Here is a 25,090-nt window from a genome sequence, read left to right as displayed (position 1 = left end):
TTTATGCCAGCCTTTTGCATTCAAAAATTATGAATCACATACTTCACTGTCTCCTCAACCCACATGATATGGTTTAAGATTTCTTCTTGCCAGGGGTAAGCTAATGAAAAGTAATCCCTTCTGTAACAATAAATAACACAATACAAAGCACTTGGGGAATGGTTTTTGCTGGCTTGCAATTTTCATGGGAATTGAAAGCATGGGCACGGAAGCCAGTCATTTGTCTTTTAACATGGCAAGAAAAACATTCTTACTTTCCCAAGTTTTTCCTTCAAAAATTTTTAAAGCATATTGACTGTTTTCAGAGGTGTATTTTCATTTTCAGAAGGTTATAGAAGTTTGCATTAGCACTTTATTAAGAATGGAGCACTTTTTAACTAATAAGGAGAGCACTAGCCAAAGTTTTGTAGCTCTGGCTTCCTTATCAATACTGATACAATCATAAATGTAAAATATTGAAGGTGAAAATGCTGATCCCAGTGTAGTCCACTGTATAGCTCCATTCTGTAATCCTCAGAGAGTATTTCCTAAAACTTTCTGCTGAGAAATCGAGTTTGCGATCCTGATTCCAAAGGAAAGATGAGCAAGATGCTTCCTTTGATTCACAGAAAAATCTCAGTAATCCTGCCATTTAGAGAAAAATACTATTCTCCAACCTGTAGTTTCCTTTTATTCACAGTTAAATAATTGCAAGCAGGTTCAATCTATTGCATGGTAATACAGTGCATTATAACACAGCACATTGTAGTATTCCTTGTAGTTTAGATTTACCTTCAAAAGGCATTTTTTACCAGAAAATACACTCTTCCACTAATCAGTTGGAGACCTGTTATGATTCTGATACTCATTTCACACTGGTAGTGTGATTGCGTAGGATGCCATAGAGAGGAGAAGCAAATGTATAGTCTAGTACACAGTGTTGTGCACCATTTTTTCTGGACTGTAGTCCCATTAGAATTAACTCTTCCCAGTGACTTCAGACAGTGGGTTTAACCTTGGCGAAGAGGCGAGGAGACAGCCCTTGCAGAGCTTCCTGAGGACTGTGCCACCAGCACGGACATCCCTTTCCCCCAGCCCACCATCTTTTTGCCTCCAGTGGATCCTGGAGGACGTACGGTGCAGGTCTGACTCTCCGTGTCTGGGTGCCTAAGATGAAGCCAGGCTGTAAGAAATCCCCTCTTCACCAGCCCCACACCAGGACGCCTGTTTAAGGGAATCCTGCACTACAGAAGAGCAGTAAGAATATAATACCCATCCTTTCCTCCGTGATTCTGAAATGAAGACTAAATTGTGCCCTCGGATCCTCTTGAATATCCTAGCATGCCAGAGACTTGGCCTGGGAGAAGGCAATTTCACCCACAAACAATCAATAGAAGGGCTGGTCCATAGTATGGCAACACACAGCAGTTTGGATTAATCTGTATTTTCTATTGCAAATATTACATAATGAGAATCATTTTGATGGGCAGCATTTAGGATCTGTTCTCTGTGCCAAGCCAAAGGTGATTATACTGTTTTTGTCAGCTCCTATGATAAACACAGAGGCAACTTAGGCTGACGTTATCCAGTAAAGGAATATATTTATGTCAGGAATAAGACAGGTTTCGTGAGTAAGTAACCCAGTGTGTGACATGGATTTAAATTAGCAACGCTCAGAGCACAAGTCTCTCTTCCAGTAGCCCGAGTAAGAAATTGATAACCAGCTCAACCAGACTAAAAGAATGTGAGACCCCATAGCCATTACTGTCTAACTTTCAGCTGCGTCTGTGCTTTATTGTACCAAAAGGCTTCATCTATTACTCTGCCTTGGCAAGTGTAGTTGGGAAAATCCTTTAAACTGGACATTTGCTGGGGGAAAATATGCTCCATTTTCAGAATGTACAGAGTGAATTTCAAACAGTGTGAATTTCAGTTGTTCCGTCACTTGTCACTTGCAAAACATGGGAGGTTCTCAAGAAAACGCTGGCTTGCTGAAGACACCATTTATATTAAAGGTTGGAAAAGCACACCGTCATTTATATTCTACGTTAAATTACCGTATGATGACATGGATGGACTAGTGTTAGCTGTTGTCAGAGCTGAAATGCACCATCTCATATGAGGAGCAACTGAGGGAAAATCACACAGGAATCGAAGCTGGAGGGAAAAGCAAAAACATTATGGGAAGAAAGAATTAAAAAAACAGAAAAGTGGTGAATGGCAAATATCAAGGGAGGATAACAAAGAAAACAGGAGGAAAAGACAGAAGAGAAAATATATTCAAATGGAAAAATGAGGAATGAGACAAAACTCATCTTTCATTAACAACGAGACAGTTGTTAAGTGGACTCAGTTTCAGTAAAAATCTCTGGGTGGTTGAACTCTGCATTTTTACAAGGCTGTGGGAGTTAAGAAACATTTGCCTGTCATGCACTCTGAAAAGATTTACTGTGTTCACAGTTTTCTTAGCATAGTATTGCATTTGTATCACTAAATCACGAAAAGTTTCTCAGGACCTTTCATTTAGGTCTCCTGACTGATATTCACAAGAGAAGGGGAATTAGACTTCCTTCTTTTGTGTCTCATTTATAAAATACTTGCTTTTCTTTCTTTATCCATATGGTACAGCTGTACCATTTGCTGACATAAAAATTCTGAAATGAAGCAAAGGGCCTGAGAGTACTTAAGTGCCATTATGTTAATTTAGACCTTGATGTTAATTTACAGTACCTGAGACTTGCTTGCAATTCTGCAGCATAATGCAAACGGATTAATTGCATAGTCACATCAGCAATTTCACCAGCCAAATTGTATCACATTTTATATTCTTGAAATAATTTTCTGAAAGATGGAAAAATTAGGACATTCTTGTTGAAAAAACATTTTTCACCAAAAAAAAGTGTTCTATCAGCTCTAGTTCCTTTTTTTGGAGACCCAGTATGCTGTAAGCTCAACAGGTGATAATTTCCTGAGTTCATTCTTGCCATCTTATTCTCATATTTTAAATAAATAAATGAAACTGTAGGGGACACACAAATCATAAATGATGCATAAGGAAGGTCAAGAATGTTACCTACAAAATGACCTTAAAGTTTTTAAAACTAAAGTAGGTGCTCCAATTTAAGCATAGCCTATATGCTTTGCTAAACAAGGAAAGACCTAAGGATATGAAATGGGTTTCACGTGAGTTCATGATTTTTTTTTCTCTTTACTTTCCATGTCATTCACCTGAAAAAAAGCTGTACAGTAACATGAAATCTTTTCTGCAATAGTAGCATGTTTACACTAGAGGGTGCTACTTAGACAGGACTTTAGGCTGCTTAGGGTTTTGCTTTGGAAATCTCTTTTTCAATATTTGGAAAAAAATGCGCATCTGAAATAAGAAGAAGCTGTTTTTAGAGGGAGAAATTCTACTGAAATTTGAACAAACACAATTAAAATGTAACGGTGATGATATTTTCCACACACGTACCCATGAGGGACACTGGTAATACAGTCATCTCAGCTTCAGTAGAAAATACATATATAATTACACTGAGGCTGTGTTAGAGATGAGTAAATATCCCTAATATTTCAGTCTGCTTAAAAAACTGTTATGACATGGAAAATAGATTAACTAAAGGAATATGAAAATAAGATCATGGCTCATTGAGAGGGACAGAAACATCCGATGGAGTAAAACATAAAGTAGCAGTCTATAGTACAAATGCAGTGTCACTGAATGTCTGGGTGTGATATGATGGAGGGTTGCCTCACCTTGCAGTAAAGCATTAAAGAAGGCAAAGGGAATGGAAATGGCCAAGAGGTTATTTTGAATAATTCTTCCCTCGCCCTTCCAGCGGCGGTGAGGATTGTCAGAGCCCTGAATGTCTCTCTCCACATGTCCAGGGGCTTTGGCTGCCTGGAGTCAGAGCCCACATGGAGATAGTGGAGGTCTTGGGCCATGAAGAGAGCTGCTGCACCCTCACAGCGGTTTGCAAGTGGCTTGGTATGGGCAGCTTGTCTTATATGTCTAATCCAAAAATCTCTTTTGAACTCAGTGGATCTGTAAGAAAGCAAGATGGTGTGTGCCCTGCACTGTCCCCCACTCAGAGACTCTGGAGCTCCAACTCTGGGACTGTAGTAACACCCTCATAAAGCGGTACCCAGTGAATCTCCAAAACCAGACATGAGATGGAGGAGAATGAAGTCTGAAGAGAACTCTGTCTTGGCTTATGCTTCTCCCAAGCTTGAACACTATTTCCATCAGCTGAATTTGTCACTGGTACCACTTGAAAGGGATTATTCACCATGGAGTAAATAAAATAGCCCCAGCTGTTTTATAGTCCCATCTAACCCCACAAACTATGCAGGAACCTGTGACATAAAGCTAGGTAGCAGTGCCCGGCATGTACTTGGCAACTGGAAAAAGAGAGTGGGCTTAACCTTGGGTTCTGCCCTTCATTGAGTCCAGTGCTTCTCCTTGAAAACGGGACTTACCAGAAGAGCACCTTCTCCAGGCCAGGCAAAGCCCCTTCTGCTCTACAGATCCTGTCCTAAGTGAGAGGATCTGGATGTCCCGTGAAATGAAATGCTTTGAAGAAGAAGTAGATCATCGCGCTTTCCCCAGCTGCTGGGTCTTTGCCCACTGAGGTCAGCTGTGAAGGGTCCCCTGCTCCCAGTGCTGGCACTCCAGCTCTAGGGGAGCACTGGCCCCAGCTTGCAGGTGAGGCCTCTTTCTCCAAAGCACCATGTAGTCATACCTATTACCGCACAAGTTGCATCCTGTAAAAAACTGCTAAGATGGTGTTTTGTGTTTCTTGGATATCCCCTTTTCATTTTCCAAGTCGGTTGTACAGCCTGGACCAGCAAAAACCAGGGGGTCAGGTAGGCGATGTGGAAGGGGAAGGGATAAGGAAATGGATGGCAATAGGGGGAGGAACATTGTGGTTTCTCAGGTTGGTTAAGAAACAAGTTAAGTCCCCACCTGATCAGCCAAAAAGAGTGATGCATTACTATGAAAACATTTGCTTTTCAACTGAAATTATCCCAGCACCACAAAAGAGTTGCCAGACTTCAGAAGGCCCAAAGACAAAGTTACGAACATTAAAAAAATTCTCACCATTGGGGGGCAGATTGTCGTTAGCCCTGCGTTGCCTGAGCTGATATTTGTGTTGCCACAGCAAGGTGTCTGTGACTCATGGGCAGGTGTTTGCGGTTTGGCAGGCAGCCTGTGCTCGGGCTGCCTGCCCGTCCTGCCTGCCTGTCCTGCCTGCCCGCCCTGCCTGCCACTGCCGAAGGCAACATCCTGCCTTGCTCAGAAGGACCCCTGTAGTGACAAGGCATTGCTGGAGAAGCGGGCAGACGGTTAGAGGAGGAAAGGTCAAGAGGGGTGTATTGGTCCATCAGTCCATACTGTAAGCAGGCGCATGCTTTACTGTGACTAATGTATTTATATAACCCGGTTCTCTGCCATAGGAAAGCAGCCTCTTTTTTCTTAGTAGGTATAAGTGCATTTGTGAGTCTACAATAGACATCTCTGATTTTTTTTCCCCATATGATAACGGACAACAGCCAGCTACGTTTGTAGGTTCACATCACGAAGCTCTTACATTGCTTTCACTTCTCTGAACTTCACTGCAAGGTTTGCCTGCATTTTGTTTCCCTGTGTTGGGCTGGGTTTACGGTATCGAGCCTCCTTAGCATAAAGCGGGAACAAATTCAGTGGATAAATCAATCTGAATACTGGAGCTGTATCAAGTTGTGCTCTTCAAGGCATCTTAAAATAGCAGTCCCATTGAATAAGACTATGAGTAAGCAGCTCCCACAAGCATGTGCTGCCTTTGCTGTGTACTAGAAATGTAGGACCCTGCTGGAATCGGACGGCAACGTTAGACATTTCAGAAGGAGTTTCTAGAAAGAATATGTCTGGAAGGATGGTCAGTTGGAGTCACTTGGTCAAAATTGTTTGGTCGGAAGATGTTCAGCCAGCTAAGAGTCATTAAGTCAGGGAGGGGAGGCTAACCTTGCCATTCTGATGGCCCTGAAACTGTGCCAAATTATGCAGAGTTAGTTAAGGACTCTTGTTCTCAGCTTTCCTAGTTCCTCAGGGGTTCTTTCTTGTCAGCACAGAGAAGCGGAAGAAAGATGTTGGTGTGAATATGGGGGAAGAACCAAACAAAACCAACATTAAAACAAATGTGTGTATTTATATATGTATGCATATTTAAAATCCAAATGCACATATACACATGTATATTCGTATATGCGTGCATGTGTGTTTGAATTTTGCAGTGTTAGCTTGTGACAGATGTAGTGATCAATAAAATGTATCACTGCTCTTCCAGACTGTACAGAGTTACATGTTGCAGAGCTTATTGATGCTAATATTCCTGTAAAGATGCTCTTCTGATGCATGACATTGCAGTATTTTTGACCGGGTGAATATGAAATTATCTCTCTAGGCATGACCAGGTAAATCTGAAATTACGTCTGGAAGTAATGTTATGTTGAAGCTGAAATACAAGATGCATGTCAGCTTTAATTCTGTCTCCTAACAATGGATACGTGATATCAAGATACAGATCTATTTGTATTGTGGAACTGTGTTATTTAAGCTATATTCCACAGTGTGGCTCATCTAAACCTTACCATTTGTCCCCATGTCCCCTCAGCTCGCTACAATGCGATCTGTGCCAGCCGCACTGATAGCCTCCAGCAATTTTTTCATGACAGAGCAGCTCGTCTTTTTCCCACTGTCCGTCTGGACAGACTTGCAAGCTAAGACTCCTTTGAGGTCAGAACTGCTAGAGGGACGTTAAATGTATAGCATTCTTGTCATATTGAGACAGTAATGTTTTTCTTGACTGAGCTTTCCACGTTATGCTTTTAATCAACAAACGTGACAAAGCTTGCTCAGAGCCAAAGCAGAAAACGGGCAGGTGGCCTTTTAGCATCCCTCCTCTGTGCCTTCTGCTACTGCCCTTGGCATCCTCTTGTTAGAGCCAGGAGCTAGCATGACCTAACAAAACCTTCAAGCCGTCCTGCAGAGGAAACAGGCTAGCGGGAGAAGGGGAAAAAAAAAAAAAGCGGAGGCAGCAGATTCAGGGTTGGCTGAACGCCCAAGCGCTTGGTGAAAAAGGACTCACAGGCACCAGGGAGAAGTAGGCAGATGAGAAACATAGAGAGAAGGCATCCACCGGAGGGAGCAAGGAGAGGGGAGAGATGTGTAAAATACACATCAAAAGCTGGTTTCATTGCTACAGCTTCCAGGCGTATATAAAGTATCATCTCTAAGAGGAGAATTTAGGGTCTACACAGCAAAACCATTGGGGAGTTATGGTAAAATAGTACATTGACTTTACGTTGTAGCAGCCATCTATCGTTTCTTCATCTGCTGTGCTGATTATTTTGCAGTGCTTGAACTGATTCACTCTTTTGGTGTTTTTTTTTTCTGTAATTGCCATGTATCACAAGCACACTCTAACCCATTAGTGATAGCTTTGTCTCTCTAAATTTAAAAGTGTTTATTCAGTTCCTGCAATTTGAGATTTAGAGACAAGCCTGCGGGTTCCAGATACTACACTGTTAGGAAAGTACTTTAGAGGGTATTTGAGGTTAAACTTCAACATGTTGACAGAGCATATATCTTCTCTGTTCCTCAAAGAATTCAAGTTAAAAGGGACATCAAATTTGTCAGCCAGGTAGAAGTGTGTTTCAGCACTAGCTCTTCATTAGCAGACTGAGAAAAATGACACCTCAGTCTTTTCATAGCTGGTCTTAAGAGTGCCTGTCTTTGACTGTGTGTGAGGCAGCAGTAAATAAAATGAAAATATGTGCTTTAAACTCTTTTTTTTTTAATTATTGCCTGTGAAGAGTGATATGAAAGCAGACAGAACTATCTGATCAGCATCCGCTCAGTCATATGATTGCATACATACAAGTGTCTATAAGAAGGATTGATGAAGTTCAGTAAAACTTTCCCAGGTAGGACACAGAAAGAGGTTCCCAGGTAGGACACAGAAAGGAGTTCTCAGAAATATCAACAAGCTGTGATCTGTGGAATTCCTCTCCCTGCTACATGATGATTCAGCCAGATCTTATACCTTATAGGACGATGTTATGGAGAGAATCTATGCGTGCAGTGCATTGCAGGTATGCATTTATTGATGGGAGGGAAGGTGGCAGACATTTAAGCTATTCAACCAAAGCAGCGCACAGCTTCCCAGCTCTCCTCTCCCTGGCAGATACATTCACGTAATGTATGTTGAGCACTATTGTGCTGTTACGTCACTTTCAATTAAATTGCTTTCTCTGTTAAGTGTTGACCATTTAGAAAAGTAAATGCATTAACACACTAAAATGTATTTTTGTGTGATCTGACTTCAGTATTGGCCTTAAGTCTGCATGAAGAATACAAAATCTTCCTACACCGTGCCTACATTAATTGGTTACACAACTGTAATTGCTAAGGTAGAATAACTTGTTCCTATTTGATGTTCAATAGGCATTGTAAAACGTGCAGATTACATTTCAAGGAGTGAAAGGTTTCACAAGCAAAGCAACGGATTGCACAACAAGTAAAGCAACAGAAGGGTGCAATATAAAGCCTATCTTGTGCTTTAAATTCTATTTATTACTTATCAATGTATGATAACCTTCTCGATTACTAAAATCAGTTATTGCCCCAAACTGTTGTTCTGATGCAATTCCTCCATTCTCTTCAGCAAGAGACAACAGCTCCTTGCCATGCTCTCCCAGGGTGGCACATACCCTGCTGAGCACCCTCGTCCCATGCAGCCCTTTCTCTGCCTGCCTTAGGCCCAGCAGATAATGGTCAATCATTCCAATTATTACCATTTGCAGCAACGATGACGGTTGATAATTATCAGTGTACTGCAACGCAGTCACTGGATTCAGTGCAAGTTATGCCTGCGAGACTCCTGCAAAGGATGACGCTGAAAACCCGTCGACGTTGCTGGCACCTCACACCGAGCCGCGCCGGTGTGATAAAGCGGAAAAAAAAAAAAAAAAAAAAAAAAAAAAAAAAAAAAAAAAAAAAAAAAAAAAAAAAAAAAAAAAAAAAAAAAAAAAAAAAAAAAAAAAAAAAAAAAAAAAAAAAAAAAAAAAAAAAAAAAAAAAAAAAAAAAAAAAAAAAAAAAAAAAAAAAAAAAAAAAAAAAAAAAAAAAAAAAAAAAAAAAAAAAAAAAAAAAAAAAAAAAAAAAAAAAAAAAAAAAAAAAAAAAAAAAAAAAAAAAAAAAAAAAAAAAAAAAAAAAAAAAAAAAAAAAAAAAAAAAAAAAAAAAAAAAAAAAAAAAAAAAAAAAAAAAAAAAAAAAAAAAAAAAAAAAAAAAAAAAAAAAAAAAAAAAAAAAAAAAAAAAAAAAAAAAAAAAAAAAAAAAAAAAAAAAAAAAAAAAAAAAAAAAAAAAAAAAAAAAAAAAAAAAAAAAAAAAAAAAAAAAAAAAAAAAAAAAAAAAAAAAAAAAAAAAAAAAAAAAAAAAAAAAAAAAAAAAAAAAAAAAAAAAAAAAAAAAAAAAAAAAAAAAAAAAAAAAAAAAAAAAAAAAAAAAAAAAAAAAAAAAAAAAAAAAAAAAAAAAAAAAAAAAAAAAAAAAAAAAAAAAAAAAAAAAAAAAAAAAAAAAAAAAAAAAAAAAAAAAAAAAAAAAAAAAAAAAAAAAAAAAAAAAAAAAAAAAAAAAAAAAAAAAAAAAAAAAAAAAAAAAAAAAAAAAAAAAAAAAAAAAAAAAAAAAAAAAAAAAAAAAAAAAAAAAAAAAAAAAAAAAAAAAAAAAAAAAAAAAAAAAAAAAAAAAAAAAAAAAAAAAAAAAAAAAAAAAAAAAAAAAAAAAAAAAAAAAAAAAAAAAAAAAAAAAAAAAAAAAAAAAAAAAAAAAAAAAAAAAAAAAAAAAAAAAAAAAAAAAAGAAAAAGAAAAAAAAAAAAAAATCACCCGAGGAGGCGCCGAGGGGCTTCCGTGAGCGTACCTGCTCCGTGGGGACCGGGGGAAGGTGCTTCGCACCTACCCGTCTTGAGGGGAGTCCCGTCGGTGAGTACGGACGCGAGTATGTTTATCTGCGGGCCCTGCCCCTTCCCAGGGACACTGGGGAGTGTGGAGGTGACACCAGCCTGCCTGTCAGTGGAGCGAGGGACAGAAGATGCAACTAAGGATGCTAATAAAACTATTACTAATTAATATCTAGTTTCTTTCGCTCTTTGGCTCTCCTCTTTGCCGTGTTTCCAGAGAAGTTAACAAATCTTTAGAATATGTGTATATAAATGCCTGTATTGTGACTATATGATAATACTATGGGAAAGTATTTGGTACCACACAAAACTGTTACCTTCAGCGCTGTGTTTGTGTGGTATGTAGGAAAACCTACAATACAGTTCGCTGCTGCAAAACAAATTTTTCACTCAGATGTTTTCCTTGTCTAAATTCGACGTCATTTCATATGTCATTACTTCAGCTGCTTCAAGCCAATGTTACTTTGTCATAGGGAAATCTATCTAGAAGAAGTCTGGTGGAGATATCTTAGTGTCCCCTCATATAATACTGTTACAAGCATAAGATTTCTTACAGCTACTCTTTCTCTGCGTAATTTATATGCCGTTCCATCTGTGCATGGATACGAGTAGGGTGTTACTACTGGTAATGAGAGTAGAAATAAAGTTCATGGAATCAGACGGAGCATCCCTAGAGATGTACAACAGCAACTGTAATCTTAAAGGATTGAGATTTCTTAAAAGGAAAGACAGTTATGTTGGGTCCATACCCCTCCATCAAATATTCCTGAACACACCCGTGCTGCAGTAGAGCGAGCTAGAGATCTGCTTGGATAGGAGTTTCATCCTGTGCAGGTCTGCTGTAGGTCAGCGTTTAGTGATTATATCCTGAGGCTATTAAATCAATGGGAGTTTGTTACTTGATTTCATTAGGGCCAAGTCTTCACTCTTACTGATTATTACTGTGCTCATGGAATTTAATGTGAAGAACCTGAATTTGGAGTCAGTTACATAATACCATATTTCAGTGTAGAAACATGCATGCAAGAAACTGCTTGCAAGTCAGTTCATACTTTTTTTTTAAGGTAGAAAGAGTACATCTTAAATATCATTGTAATTTTAAAGAAGAAAAACCAAACTGCGCAGCCCAAAATCATGCCAATGAGTCCTGTAAATGCTGGATATTTCAGAGTTATTTACAAACACTGGCAGTTAATGAATCAGACATACAAGTTGACTCATACTTGAAACTTGCCCTTGGTTTTGGAGCTCAGAATTAGAGTTGAATGACAGATAATGCTGTTACAGGAGGAAAGCAAATAGGTGGATATTTTTTTTGGGAAAAAAAAAGTCTTAGGTTAAATGTCAAAGTTCCCAACATCATACAGGCTCTAGTTAATAACTAACATGCTGTGAAAATAGAAAATAGCTCAGCACTCACTGACTAATTCTACAGCTAAACCATTTTCAGTCATTGTAGACAGAGCTTCCAGTGCTGTCTATTTCAAGCTGCCTGACACTTTCTGTTCAAAGCTTGAGTATCTGTAAACCTTAAAGGTGTTTATAGTGGTGTGGCAATATACTACAGGATTCTGGTCAGATTCTGTTATGCCACAAACATAATCTGTAGTATTTGAGAGGCAGTGGAACATTACAGATTCATATACAACACTCTCTGTTGCCTGTTTTTTGCAGAATATCTTACTTGTCACATCCATATATTTTCTTCTCATCTCTCAGTTTCAAACTTCACTATTTTCTTATTACTTATAGACAGATCACATACATTATTTGCATTTCTATAAATTTGAAAATTCAAGTCAAGCTATTGGAAGTGGTTTCTGATTTTGAGCAAAAAGAAGTTCAAGCGTATTCTAACACGGTAATGGTGAACTGAAAACCAAAAGCAGTGGCTCACACCACTACATTCCTAGGATAAGAGGAACTGCTCCAAGAACGTCTTTGCTAAGCGCCTTAAGAATCATACCTGCAGTTCGGAAAGGATTTGTCCATTATGCATGTATAACCTGATTGACAGCTGCTTGAAAACTGCAGGAACTCTCTACTTTTTTAGAGCAAGGCTAGCTGGACAGAGAGAGATCTGTGCCTACAAATACCTATCATTAACCTCATTCCACCTATGGAACAGGCACTTAAGAAGCTGCTTGTATAGTAGCTACCCAGTAGCCTAGAGGAAGATTTTTCTACAATACTCTTATTGTTATTAACACATAATCTCTGACAAGATTAGGCAGTGTCTGCAGTGCTACAAGATTCAAAGCTAGTGACTGGGATGCAACTTAGACATGGAAAGTATTTCATTAGTGCAAAATTGTAATGAGATTTGTGGTTCCCACATATCCTCTGTTAAGAGTCTTGGGGTACATCCTTTCTCCAGTATTGCTGTGACACTGGAATAGCTACATGTATATAAATGAAGTTACACAGGGGTAAAACTCCCCTGTTGGCAAAATCAAGCCTGTGGTATTTTGTATTGTTCTGTGACACACGATATGTTTGTATCTGCAGGATGGAGTAAGTCCAGTACTGCCATTTCCAGCCGATATCTTGAAAATTATGGGATTTTGGCTAGGGCACGACCTGCTCTCGTGTGAGATCCTTTAGACACACAGGGGGAGTTGCCTCTGGCTGGCTGGCTGCCCTGCTAACCCACCTTAGCAGAAACCAAACATAGCAGCTCCGAAGAGGGGCAGAGCTCTGCTCTGGCCCAAGACGGAGCAAGTTTCCATTGAACAGGAGGGTTTTCTGTCCTTTGGTACCCTAGTGATGCCAAAATGAGGACAGGCAGCTCTTCTGCACCATCCTTCTCACTTCTTTCTACATCATCACCTTCCACTCCAAACCTGGCAGATTGTTTCACTTAGTAATTCACCAGTGTCTCTACGACCTATACTTTTGTTACTGTGTTGTTGCAGAGAGGAACAAAAATATAAATAAATGGAAGTAAACATGGTGGGAAATCTTTTTGGGAGAGACTATGCTAGTTTTGTCATGTTTTTTTTTAATTGTTGAAGGACTTGGGCCTTTGTAGCTTAGAGTGTTTGGAAGCAAGAGCAATGAAGAGAATCTTTGTACATAAATTGCATATATTTGGGGAGGTTCTCAAAGGTAGCTAGAGGCTTGGGCATGTGTTCTTTGACAGTTTTCTCTGCTGCAAAAACTGAAATACGTAAAGTCAGGAAATTCAAATTTGTACTTCTCAGAACACATGTAACGTGGATGAGACACAAAAAGTAAAGCCTACATGATATGTAGCATGATAAGCAGGATAGAGTTATGCCATAGCACGGTGATTTTCAATTTGCCTTTTTCAGACCTTTTAGAAGTAATCTGTTGACATCGGTCCTATGGTACCCAGAGTTTAAAAGCTGGAAATCACTGCTAGCCAATCTATGTAATTAACGTGAATTGATAATCCATTCTCTGACTGGCTACTTTATAGCTGTATGATATCTCAGTAATTTTTGAAACACTGAAGCACGTTTTCAGAACACAGGCTGTGTGATGAATTGGTTTTCTATTCAGAATACTAGACCTCTGTTTCAATCGCCAGGCACTGCTAATCCTTGGAAACTCTTGGATATAGTTTAGTAAGTCGAGTTTCCTAGAAGACAGTGTCTTTTTAGTTTGGTTGATGCTTTCTGACTTACAGATGTGAGTTTAAAATGGTAAGTCTTGCAGATTAAACAAATGTACTGGAGAAAGAAATTTAAAATTTGGTGGTTTGCAACATGATTTCGACATTGTCTTAAATATTATTTTCTACTTTATTTTGTAAAATAATGATGTTCATAGGACCAATCAAAGAATGTAGAACGGCAGTTAAATGACTTCTGTGAAAACTGCAGTGTTATCTAATATAATCTTTCAAATCTGCCGGATTATCTGTTGATTCTAGGTTTCCAGTACAAATATGCATCAAACAGTATCTTTCTTTAGTCAGAAGAAAATTAAGGACAGCTACACTTAGTTTGGCAGCTGAAAAATCACTTTGCTACGAGATTGCACATGTAAAGTAACTACAGATTTGGGGACAACTATTTTTGATATCAACCATGTGCATGTGAAACCTGCCAGTGTGTGTTCAGCACTCGATCACCATTTGTGACACTTGCAGGAGAATTCTGACTTGTGATGTTCAGAAATTATCTAGATAGAAATGCATTTATTACTGGCCAACTGTACTACTTAGCTCTGAAAGCTTACTGTCATGAGTTTTTGGTATTGGATAGACACAAGAGCTTGGGGGAGTGGTTTAAGGTCATTTTGAGTTGTTTCTTTTAATTCTGTTTCTGCTTTGTTTTTTGTGTTTTTTTTTTTCTATTTATCACTTCTTAGATACACGTGTGGTATTAATTCAAAATATTCCCTGTGTAGTAGCAATTTAAGGCTTCTCTGCTCTTTGTGGCTTTTGAGAATTGATTAGTAGAGAAGGTGAAGCGTTACTGTCACTAGTGTTACATTACTGTCTCTCATCTGTATTTTAAGAAGTAGCTCTTTAATTTCCAACTTGAATTTTGTCTACACAAGCAGTCACATGCTCAGAAATTTAATATTACTGTGTTCAGACATTCTGGAAACCTTGCCTTTCATTTTCCCTTTTTAAAAGTAAGGATTCTCATACTGTATTACTTGGCGCAGGCCTGAAGTCAATCTTAAATACTTGCCAAGAAATATGTGCGAGCTGTCATCTTATTTTGTTGTCCAAAAAATGCCTCATTTTATAGCAGTTGTTTGTAGATAGGTACACACATAAATGAATGCCCACTGCATAGTATCCTGGCTGCGTATTTGATGTTGTTTTCTTTGTGATGGGAACTGTGGTTCCTCACCACTAAAGCTCATGGTAAAGCAAGATAAGCCAGGTAGGCAGGTTGTCACGTATGCGGTGGGAATGACCTGGCAGAATTTGAACAAGAATGCCTTCCTGCAATAAGCATAGAAAGAGGATTCACAAACTTAACTGTGAAACAAAACTGAGCTTGCGTAAGGTACGCATGCTTTAGTGGAAGAGAACTCTCCAATGCTTCTCTCTCTCCTTCCAGTGGAGGAAGCACCCAGGCTGCAGATTTCCCATCTTATGTTCATGCAAATAGGACCTCTGTCTTTGCTTTTTAGAACAGCATCTTCAGGAGAACCAAGGCACACAGATTGACATGGAACTGACAGAGGTCCAACAGCATGGAATACATTGTCATGGTGCTTATGTTGGGAGCAAAACCTAATTTTACTGTGAAAATAAAGCTGAAATTAAACTACTATTGATTTTTTTTTTCCCCCTTGGAGGCATTTAATGATCTCTTGCTAATGTTGCATTCAGAGTATAATTACTGTATGTAAAGTAATTACAGCTCAGCTATGTATAACTGTGGGCTGAAGCTCAAATCCCTTTCACGGCTTTAATCCAGCTCCAGCCATATCTCCTGTTCTGTGAATCCTTTCATTTTAGGTGCAGAAGTAGGAAGCATTTCTCTGTGGCAGGATTTATTTGTGCCCTTACTTTCGGCTCACCTAATGTTCTAGGATGCACTGGTTGGCGAGAGAAGGGGATGGTCAGAACCAGTGAGAAGAGGTCACTTCTCTCTAACAAGCCAGCACAAATGTTAAATACAGTTTTAATCCTCAATGACTTTTCTGTGCAGCTGCCGTGCACCAGGGACCTGTCTCCCCTGAAGGCTATGCCAGGGGTCGGAGCAAGAAAGGAGGGTTCATTCGTTAAAGGAACCTTATTCCCTTCTTGCATTCAGTTTAGTTTACAATGTTTCTTCTCAAGTGTTTTCTTAAAGCCAGCTGTTATTGTGGAACAACTTTGAATAGATGAAATGACAGTGTTGTCTTAAGGATTCTCAGGGGTGTGTTTGTAACTAGCTGATCTCTCTTCTCTCTCCTCTTTAAATATAGCTTACTGTCTGTATTAAGAAGGAATACGTGAAACTGAAGTCTTTTAAACTTATATTACTATACATACGGTGTTGTAAATTGTTCACAGTGGCTGGCCCATTCCAATGTTCTCATCCTTTCTGAGAGTAAATTCTGTGAATCAGATTTTGCTAATGAGACCGCACCAGACTGCTTATGTCACAGCACAGATCCCTGTGGGACTTCACTGTAAATACTGCTCACATACTCCTATACGGTTTCCTAGTTTTTAAGTTATTCTTTATCCATACAGAAAGCCTTCCTTGCATGATAAAGATCAATCAGATTTTGCTCAAAACTAAAACTTTGTTAATGTAACAGTAAACATTCATAAAGTCCTGCACAGAATTTTGTTTTAAACAAGTTAGTTCTTAGCTGCAAACAGTGCACTCGTGCATGGAGATGCAAGCATAAAATATTTGTTTAGCTGGATATTACAAGTCCCAGTCTAATGTTCAAAAGTGATATACACACACAATTCTCCCGTATGTCTAGAAGTCAAGATTAACCTGATGTGAATGCAGTTAAGACAAGTTTGTGTTTCATTTATGTTGCAGTTTTGAGTCCTTAAGATTAGTATTGCTGTGTGAAACAATCAAATTTGTCCTCAGCTGTTCTGTTTTTTCCCCCCCTGAATGCAGAAAAACTTCACTGGCCTAAGACAGAGTTTTCTAAGAAATCAGTCCTGAGTCCAGAAGAACATAAGCTGAACTTTAATAATGAAAACAGCCTCCAGCACCCACCTTCTGGGATTCTTAAGGACATTTTCACAACAGGAACCAGTAGCTACAACGTCCTTCTGCAGAGCAAAGAAGAGAAGAAACACCAGACTCAAAAGCAGTCATCCGCTCACCACAAGAAACACAGAAAAACTACAAAGTGTTCTACCACCTTGCGAAGCCATGAGCACCGCAAAATCAAAGTCCCGCTACCCTTGCTCAGCAGTGGATGGTACTGCACGAACAGACAGCCCTCCATCATCATCACAAGCCCGGTGTCTGCCAGCATGCAGTTTACAAACAGTATTTCAGTTGCAGGGAACAGCGTAGGACTGCCACCTCGACCCAGAACTAGAGCTAAGAGGCATTTTAATCTAACAAAGCCAAAGCAATCCCAGTCATCAAAAAGCCATGGAAAAGAGGGAGATATCTCTGGCCGAAAACTCTGTTTACTGACTGCAATCAAACCTTCCAATGTGGAGAAAGAGAAGATGAAATTCTTCAAGTCAGATTTCACATACAATCCTCAGTTTGAATATGCAAACCCTGCTTTGCCAAATGTGTTAGCTAAGCATAGCCACGCATCTGACAGATTTCTTAAGCAGGTATAGTTACTTTTTTTCCTCCTTTTCCATTGATTATTTTTTCCTACACTTGTAAAGGTGGTATTTGGCTTTGTTTGTAGCAAGTAAAAGTTGTTCCTGCTTATCATCCTCCCCTACTGTTTGAGAAATGCATCAATGATGAGAATACAACAGTAGAACTGAAAGAAAATATTTTTGATTAAAAAATGAAAGCCTTCCTAATATTTGCAGGAATCTATATAGGATAAAGGCACAGTTCCTTAAATGGGTTTACATGAAACATAATTTGAGGCAAGAAAGCTTTTCAGGTTTTTTAAGCAGAGTCAAATACAGGAAAAATACAATGTCTAAATAGGCTTTAATAAACAGAGGAAAAAAGCAATCCTCTTGGTGACACAGGGATTGGGAGGGGATAGCAATTATTTGAGGTCATGGTTATTGGATAAGCATATGTTGATGTTGCTTGTTTTAATCAACTTTGAAAGGATATTTGTATTACATTAGGCTCAATCAAGCAGCAGGCCCCCCCCCCTAACATGCAGCCACACTGGTAACATAGCTACAGACATTCCCGTTCTGTGTAACTGCCCTGGCTTCCTACCTGTCTTTGAGCTACAAAAAAAAAACAAAACACCAAAAAAACAAAACCACCACCAACAAAAAAAACCAACCCCAAAACCAACATGGAGGACAACAAAAAACATCTTCCTTTCAACTTTGACCTAAGTAACAAAACCCAGTGCTTATCTATATAATAACAGAAAGAGTCCTCTTCCCACTTCTGTTTTTTTAAAAAATAAGACCTTTCTAAACTATTAAGTCTGACGACATTTTCTAAATAGGTAATCTCATATTTCAAGTGATACTTAACTTGGGAAGAGATCCTGCCATTCCATGAGTTTCACTTCTTTGTGATATGAATATTTTACTTCAAAACCCCAAATTCCTGGTGCAAAGGATACATGAATTAAAGTACTGTAGATTCTAATAACTGACCCTTGACTCGAGAAGAGTCTGACATTTATTTTCAAATCCAAGAACGCACACAGGTGTTATTGCCCATTAAGTCATCATATTGTAAGGCTTCATCTGCATTTTCACATTAAAAATATCTGTATATTTTAAAAACTTGGTAGCTGGGTTTTCATTAAGGATTTATTTTCTTTATGAGAACAGAGAATGGCTGATCTGTTCTTAAAATCGGTTTCCATGCTTCTAAATAGCCAACTAAATCATACTGACACCAAATAAAATGACTCCTTGTCTAGAGCTTTTTAGCAAGTTTTCCTTTGATTTTTCATAGCAATGTTAGCAACACTAACCATAGATTACAGCAAATCAACAATAACTGATTTGCCAAACTGAATTTAATGCAAATTATCCCCTCCAGTATGAGGTGGTAGAGCCTTAAAAATTATTTTATGCATGATGATTTTATGGAGCAGGCCTGTCATTGATTCACCCTTCTTTTAATAAAAAAACCCACACCTAAATAATGAATATTTTAATAATGAATGATTCCTCCATATTATTCAGATTTGTAACACTACTTTTTTCACTTTACATACAAAGCATAGGAAAATAAAGGTTTTATAACAACTTTATAAAACGCAGTGAAGAATTTAATATTCAATGAAATGTGATATTTCGGAAACTTACCAAGGAGTATATAAATTGTTTCATAAGGTTTAGTTTAAGTTGCAGAAATTTTTAGCAAGAAAAGCATTTCTTCAAAGTTCAGCTCCTAAAAAGACTGAACAACAATATCCCACACTTCATATAACCAAAAAAACAGCTTTAACATAGCTCCAAGCCCAGCAGGTGGCACTCTTTTTTAGCTACAGCTAGCTTTAAAAATTTTCATCTCCATGCAAATTTGAATTTCATTTCATGCAAATTTACTATTCAGAAAAAGCAGCATTAATCAAAATTTTAATCAGCAAATATTGTATGAGCACTTGCTTTTCTCAGTGCTATTTTTTTTTCCATGCAGATTTTACTTGTCAGAATAAACATGTAGGTATCTTATAGGAAGCGTTAAGTTCAGAAAAGATGACTTCAGTTGCAAAAAAAGTACTCACAGTGTCAAGATTCAGGTCTGCAGTAAAAACAAAATGGTGTGTAGTCATCCTTTTTCCTGCAATAAGGATAAATTCAATTTTGTTTTTTGAAACATTTTTGGCTTTCACTTGTTGCTGTACTTATTTTAGGAAGCTTTGCTTTGTGTGAACAGAAATTGAATTATTCCTACTTTAATGTATAAAAGGTGCTTACAGCAACTTACACTTGCTTGCTCTTCTATGACTAATATCTCTGTAAAACCAGCTTTTTACTGACAGAACTCAGCAATTTTGTAGGGGGCTTTTAGGACACTTCAGTGAAATGAGCTCGAAACCTGACATTTCAGAAGATTTTTAATAATTTCAAAAATATTTTTACCCACAGCCGTGCATAGCTTGCTAGGACTTTAAAACAGATGGTGTTTTCTTACTACCCTTTCTGCTTTTGTGCACGTCTGTGGAATTGGTTAATATAGCATTACTGCAACATATCTGGAAGACGAATCACACCCTGCCCTGTTGTTTTGTTGGGTCTTTTTGGTTTTGTTTTTTGTTTTTTTTTGTAAGAGGCAAAGAACACTACGGATTTGCAAACCATTAACACAGCAGCACTGCGATGGGGAATGCACAGGCTTGTGAGCACCCACTTCATGCCCAGGGCCTCTAGTCAGATCAAAGATTTTAAACTTTGGGCACAGCCCAACACTTTTATCGATTGACTTTTCACAGACATAGAGTAAAAATTCTTGAATTATTAATACATTTGAAAAGAATATTCTTAATGTCTCTCTTATCATACTTTGGCTCTGTTTCTTTGTTTCTCTCTTTCTACTTTATCTTGTTTTCTTCATAATAAGGTTCTTTCATGAGTCAGACGATATGTGCTCTTAGGGAACAGAACTTGAGAATAAAAAATAGTATGCAGACTTGCAGCTTTTCACATTGATTGACATATCTAATATTACAGAAATTAAATTCTCTTACTGCTGTGTTTCAAGGTCAGTGCAGCAACTGTGTGCTCTAAGTGCTATGAAAGTTTTCTTATTAGCGCTCCTGGCTCAAACTACTTGTTTGTTCAACTCAAACAACTTCATTGTTAAGTTTTCTTAACACTTAAAGTGTTTGTTAGTTTTCCACAGATGCTAGAGGTGGCAATACCTAGCTACAAGTAATTGTCCCCAGTGTTTGCGGAGCAGATGACTTAACAGTTGCAATTTGCTGAAACAAAATGAGCAAGGAAGTTGCAACTTCAAGTAACCTGTGTGTTAATGCCTTTTGAATTGTACATCAAGGCAGGAAATCTATTTTTATATAGATTATATATTTAAAAAAAAAAACCAACATCATTCTGTTGAATGAGTAATCCCTCCTGTGAAAGAGTTGTACATCCTTTTCCCTTGGACTCATAAAAATATAGCAGTTTTGAGTTAATAAATAAATAAATCAGCTGTGCCACATTGTAAGTGTTTGTATTACACACCTCTTAAGTCATTAAAACAAGTAGCCTATGATTAGCAAATTTATCAAATGTTGGAAAAATAGTTAGGTGGAGCTGGAAGGCTAAACAATGAGACGTTCAACACAGAGTAACCCCTTGTAATGTCCAGGTGATGTCACAGCTTAGGCACGTTGAAGATTCAATAACGTGTCACTGGCTGTAAAAACATTTAATTGTAAAACACCTCATTCTCCAGTAGTAACAAAATCCCTCCTAAACTAAGATTTATAGATAAGGTATATTAATATATAACACAAAACATACCAGGCTATCCAAGTAGCATAAGTTCTCAGGGTCCTACACAAACTTCTCTCTTCCCCTAGAGGAGGCTATAGATCACTTCTGGTGATACTACAGTAGGAGCATAGATTTATGTCAGGACACAGTCTTATACAAAACCCAAGTGAGTATTAATTTTTAATTCCTTGCAAAGTATTTGAAAAGTTTTTCATTAAAAATATTCCTACCAGCTCTAAATCACTAAAACACACTCTTTATCATGCAAAGAGCAAGCATGCAAAAGAAAAGCTACTGTAAATACTGAATAAAACTCAAAAGTACTACAGCCTGAATAGACTAGCCTCAAAAACTCACTCTTACCTCTCTCCCTGCTTTCCACTTGACCCCAAAAAGGAGGGCAGCTACCATTTTATGCCTGTTGATTAGACTAACAAGTTCCATCTTGTACAGCTTAGTGTTACCTAAGGATGCAGCTGGGAAGTTTTTCCCCTCAGCAAATACGCTATGCAGGGAGGAAAGCAATGGTGCCTGCAAGCCTTGTGTGTCTCACAAATGCCAACAGAGCCTGCAACCCTTTTGTAGCAGAGCTGCTTCTGAACGTAGGACGAGCTGACTGAACACTGGGGGCTGACTCCTAGGTCACCGAGCCCATTTTCTAACTTGGTTGCCTCAAACAATTCATGAGCATGTCTTATCAGTCTACAATAACTCTCAAGTAACTAAGCTGTGTTGCTGCACATGGGTGACTTGGGATTCGGAGACCTACTTGGCTGTAAATAATTTGTTTGAAAAAACCACCCACCAAACCTAAACCTGTCAATTAAACAGAGCCTTGTCTTGCTCTTGTTAGTGCTTCTGTGTCATTACTTTCTTGAGCATCAGCGGAGTTTGCTGTGCAAGGGGACTTGTCTTGGGACCGCTGTTCTTTTGGCACTCTTCGGTAGCGATAAGAGGGATTAAACCAGACCTTTTAGATAATAATGAAAAGAACAGGAATTACTACTCCTAACCAGTAACCTGGTACAGACACATAGTCCTTCTTTTCTTTCATTTTTTAACCTGTTGCTGAAGAGTTTACAGTTTGGCCTTAGGAACTATGGCAATATCAGTACCTTGCTTTCCGCTGGCCCAGAGGCTGGAAAATAAGTTCACAGTTGGATGCTGGAATAAGCCAGAGCTTGCTGGTCTGGATTTTCCCCTTTCCCAGCAAGTTCTTACAACACCTGACTTTGAGTCATCTCACCTCAGAGACGGTGCGGAACCCCAAGTAAAGGGCTTCGTGTTGTATTCAGTGCCTGGGATCCGAAAATATCCCAAACTTTTTCCCCTCAGGAACCCACACCAGCTGGGGTGGTTGTGGCAAGAAGTGTCAAAACCAGCAGCTTCACTGGGGTTGGGGCCCATCTCAGTGCTGGGGTGATCTGTCACTCCCCAGAGATTTGTGTGCTGGTGGCAATGTGTGTATGTGTGTGTGAGACAGCCTGTTGTTTCAGTGCTTGCAGAGTCATACCTGCCCACTTGGAAAGAATTCTTGGGACTTCTTCTGTTTTGCTTGAGACAGAGTCAAGGGAAAAGGTGATAGTGGTGAGCACCCTTCTTAGTAGTTTCCTAACCAAGCAAATGCGTGTTCAGCGATGAGGAGGTTTAAGCTTAATCACTTTCTCAATATGCATGGGTTCAAACTTGCCACATCAACCTGGAGGTGGCTGAACTGTCAGGATATAGGTTACTCGACGTGGCACATAAGGTAGAGGAGGCACCCTTCAGTGTCCCACGTTTCCCCTTGAAGCTGCCAGCAGTGCATGGGTTGAGTGGGGAGAGGGCAGAGTAGGTCTGTGCTTCTTCAGGTGGTTGTATCTCTGAAAACCCGCTATTCACATTGTGCTGTTGGTTCAAGTGTCTCACAGCATTTTAGAAAAAGCCTTAAAACAGCTCAGGGAGAGTTCAGGAGGGTGCCTGCCAGCAGGCAGGAGGAGCTAGAACTTGGGCCTCCTGAGTCCCAAACTCATGCTGCCTCCCTTGGTATGTGTGGGTCTCAGCTCCAGGGAGCTTGCTGTAATGGATGACCAAGCAGGAAGTTTAAGGCACGTTCAGTGCTCGTTTTCTCAGTGTTTGTTGTGATGAGGTGGTTTTAGAAAATACCTGCGCTCTGACTAAGGCAGGAGACTCCCCTGGAATAACACCACCAAACAAACCTACGTAAAGCTGCATCTCATAGTAGTAATGTCTTTATAAACGGCATCAAAACAGAGAATTGGTTAATAAAGTTTACATGCCCTTCTCAAACACCCTTATTTTTATGAGCTTTCACATTGAGAAGAAACTGACCCCTTGCTCTCAAATGGTTTTGGCAGTCCTCTGCTTCATCAAACCTGCCCTCATCCACCCCTACTCTACTGGCCTTGTTTGATTCACTAGTAGAGATGTGTAGCCTGAGTGCTGGATACTTTCTGAAAGATGCCTTAAGATCCCTTAAAATGGAAAGGAACAAATCCTGGCAACTTTTGAAAATAACATCCATCCCTGTATCAGTTCCTGCGTTAAATAACTTTCAGAGAATTTAAAGCCAAACATTCCACCTATTGCATCTTGCTGCTTCATCTCACTGTGATTTTTATAAAATGCTATTCATTATAACGATTTTTTTTCAGAATTTATTACTGAGAGATAGAATTGGCCACAGGAAGAGATGGGGAGAAAAGGAAGAGGTTTGAGAGACAAAACGTGGTGCTGCTGGGCAGCAAGTCTCTTCAGGAATGGAAATCACTGGTGCACATTCAAAGGAACTTAAGCATCAAATAATTTAAGTGGGTACTTAGTGTGTTTAATCTAATAGACTTCATTGAAATTTAGTATCAACAAGTCATGAAGACAAATTTCATGCCAAAAGATTAATTCAGAGAGTTCTTCTTTCAGAGTCAGCAAATGAAATTAATTAATTAATTGTTCAGAGAAATTAGGTACACCAAACACCTAGCAGGTAACACTGATATCTTAAGGATCTGGCACTTTGCAAAGGAAACTGAAGAACTGTTATGATGAATTACTCAGGCTGCTGGCTGAGAATAAACTACCTGGGGTAGGGGGCAGGCATTTCTGTGTTGCTTCTTTACGCAAGTATTTTGTGTAGGGCAGGAAAATGCCTCAGCATTTGCAGACACTGAAAAACTTATAAAACAGCCAATGTTTTCAGAAGTTAAAAATTCATGTATAATTAAAGAAAAGGAAAAAATCCTTTGGGAAAATATACAAGCTATTAAACAAGAACTAGATTTTGCTCTGATTTGTTCTTTACATCTAGCCCTTGATCCTAAATTTTGCTAGAAGCAATTGTCATTAGTCTCCAGAAACATTAGGCCCTGCATGAGGGATTCATGTATTCCTTCTTTTAATACTTAGACACTAACCTTGCTTCATTTATCTGAGGTCATTTGTAAATGACAAGCTATGTTAAGACTTGACCATTCACAAGAAAAAATTATTATTTACTGACATAGAAAGACCTTTCTAATCTCTTTTTATAATCTTTTAGGCCCTGCCACACCTATGCATTCATACAAGACCTAATGTATGGGGAATTTACTGGGAACCAAAACCCCATTTACCTCGTAGGTCACCAGTACAGATGTGTAGTTGTCCTTACTCATATTTCTGTGCAATTAAGTTAATGGGAGTAATAGTAAAAATAACAGCACTGAACCTCTGTCAAATACCTACAGTAGTGGCTAGCCAAAATGATGCCAGAGCTACCCAGTTTGCACCAGATGAGGGTCTATCCTCTATTTTTAATATATTCATCTTGAACAACATGATTTGTTTTTAAGTTGCAGAAGGACGTTGCAGTTTTCACAGCAGCAGTCCCATCGCCTCTTGTCTTTAGAAGCAGTAGGATTTATTTTCTCTGCAAACAGTTGAGCCAAAGGTCTGCAAGGTGTCTATTGATTTTCCTGGGAGTTACCTCTTTCGGTGCCGAATGGGGCTGCGTAACACACACAACATGGAGCTGTGCTGCTGTGTGTGCTCATTGCAGTGTTGTAACAGGGAGAGGCAAAGCCAAATCATTTGCGGTGGCTCAGGTAATGGCACGGCATTCC

General features: G+C 38.6%; 1 protein-coding gene across 1 annotated transcript in view; it reads left to right on the top strand.

The window, feature by feature from the left end:
• The first annotated feature begins 8,828 nt into the window (after nucleotides 1-8,828).
• The window catches only part of KIAA0895 (KIAA0895 ortholog), a 30,823-nt gene continuing 14,561 nt past the window's right edge, over nucleotides 8,829-25,090 (top strand). Inside the window, exons 1-3 of the mRNA XM_009332423.1 lie at nucleotides 8,829-8,834; nucleotides 9,911-9,998; nucleotides 16,537-17,219. Coding sequence (XP_009330698.1) covers nucleotides 8,829-8,834; nucleotides 9,911-9,998; nucleotides 16,537-17,219 — 777 coding nt within the window. The remainder of the gene's footprint in view (nucleotides 8,835-9,910; nucleotides 9,999-16,536; nucleotides 17,220-25,090) is intronic.

This window comes from Pygoscelis adeliae, unplaced genomic scaffold (assembly GCF_000699105.1).
Source record: "Pygoscelis adeliae isolate BGI_AS28 unplaced genomic scaffold, ASM69910v1 Scaffold58, whole genome shotgun sequence".
NCBI classification, from domain to species: Eukaryota; Metazoa; Chordata; class Aves; order Sphenisciformes; family Spheniscidae; genus Pygoscelis; species Pygoscelis adeliae.
Note: the sequence above shows the minus strand (reverse complement) of the source record. Positions and strands in the feature narration are given on the sequence as shown.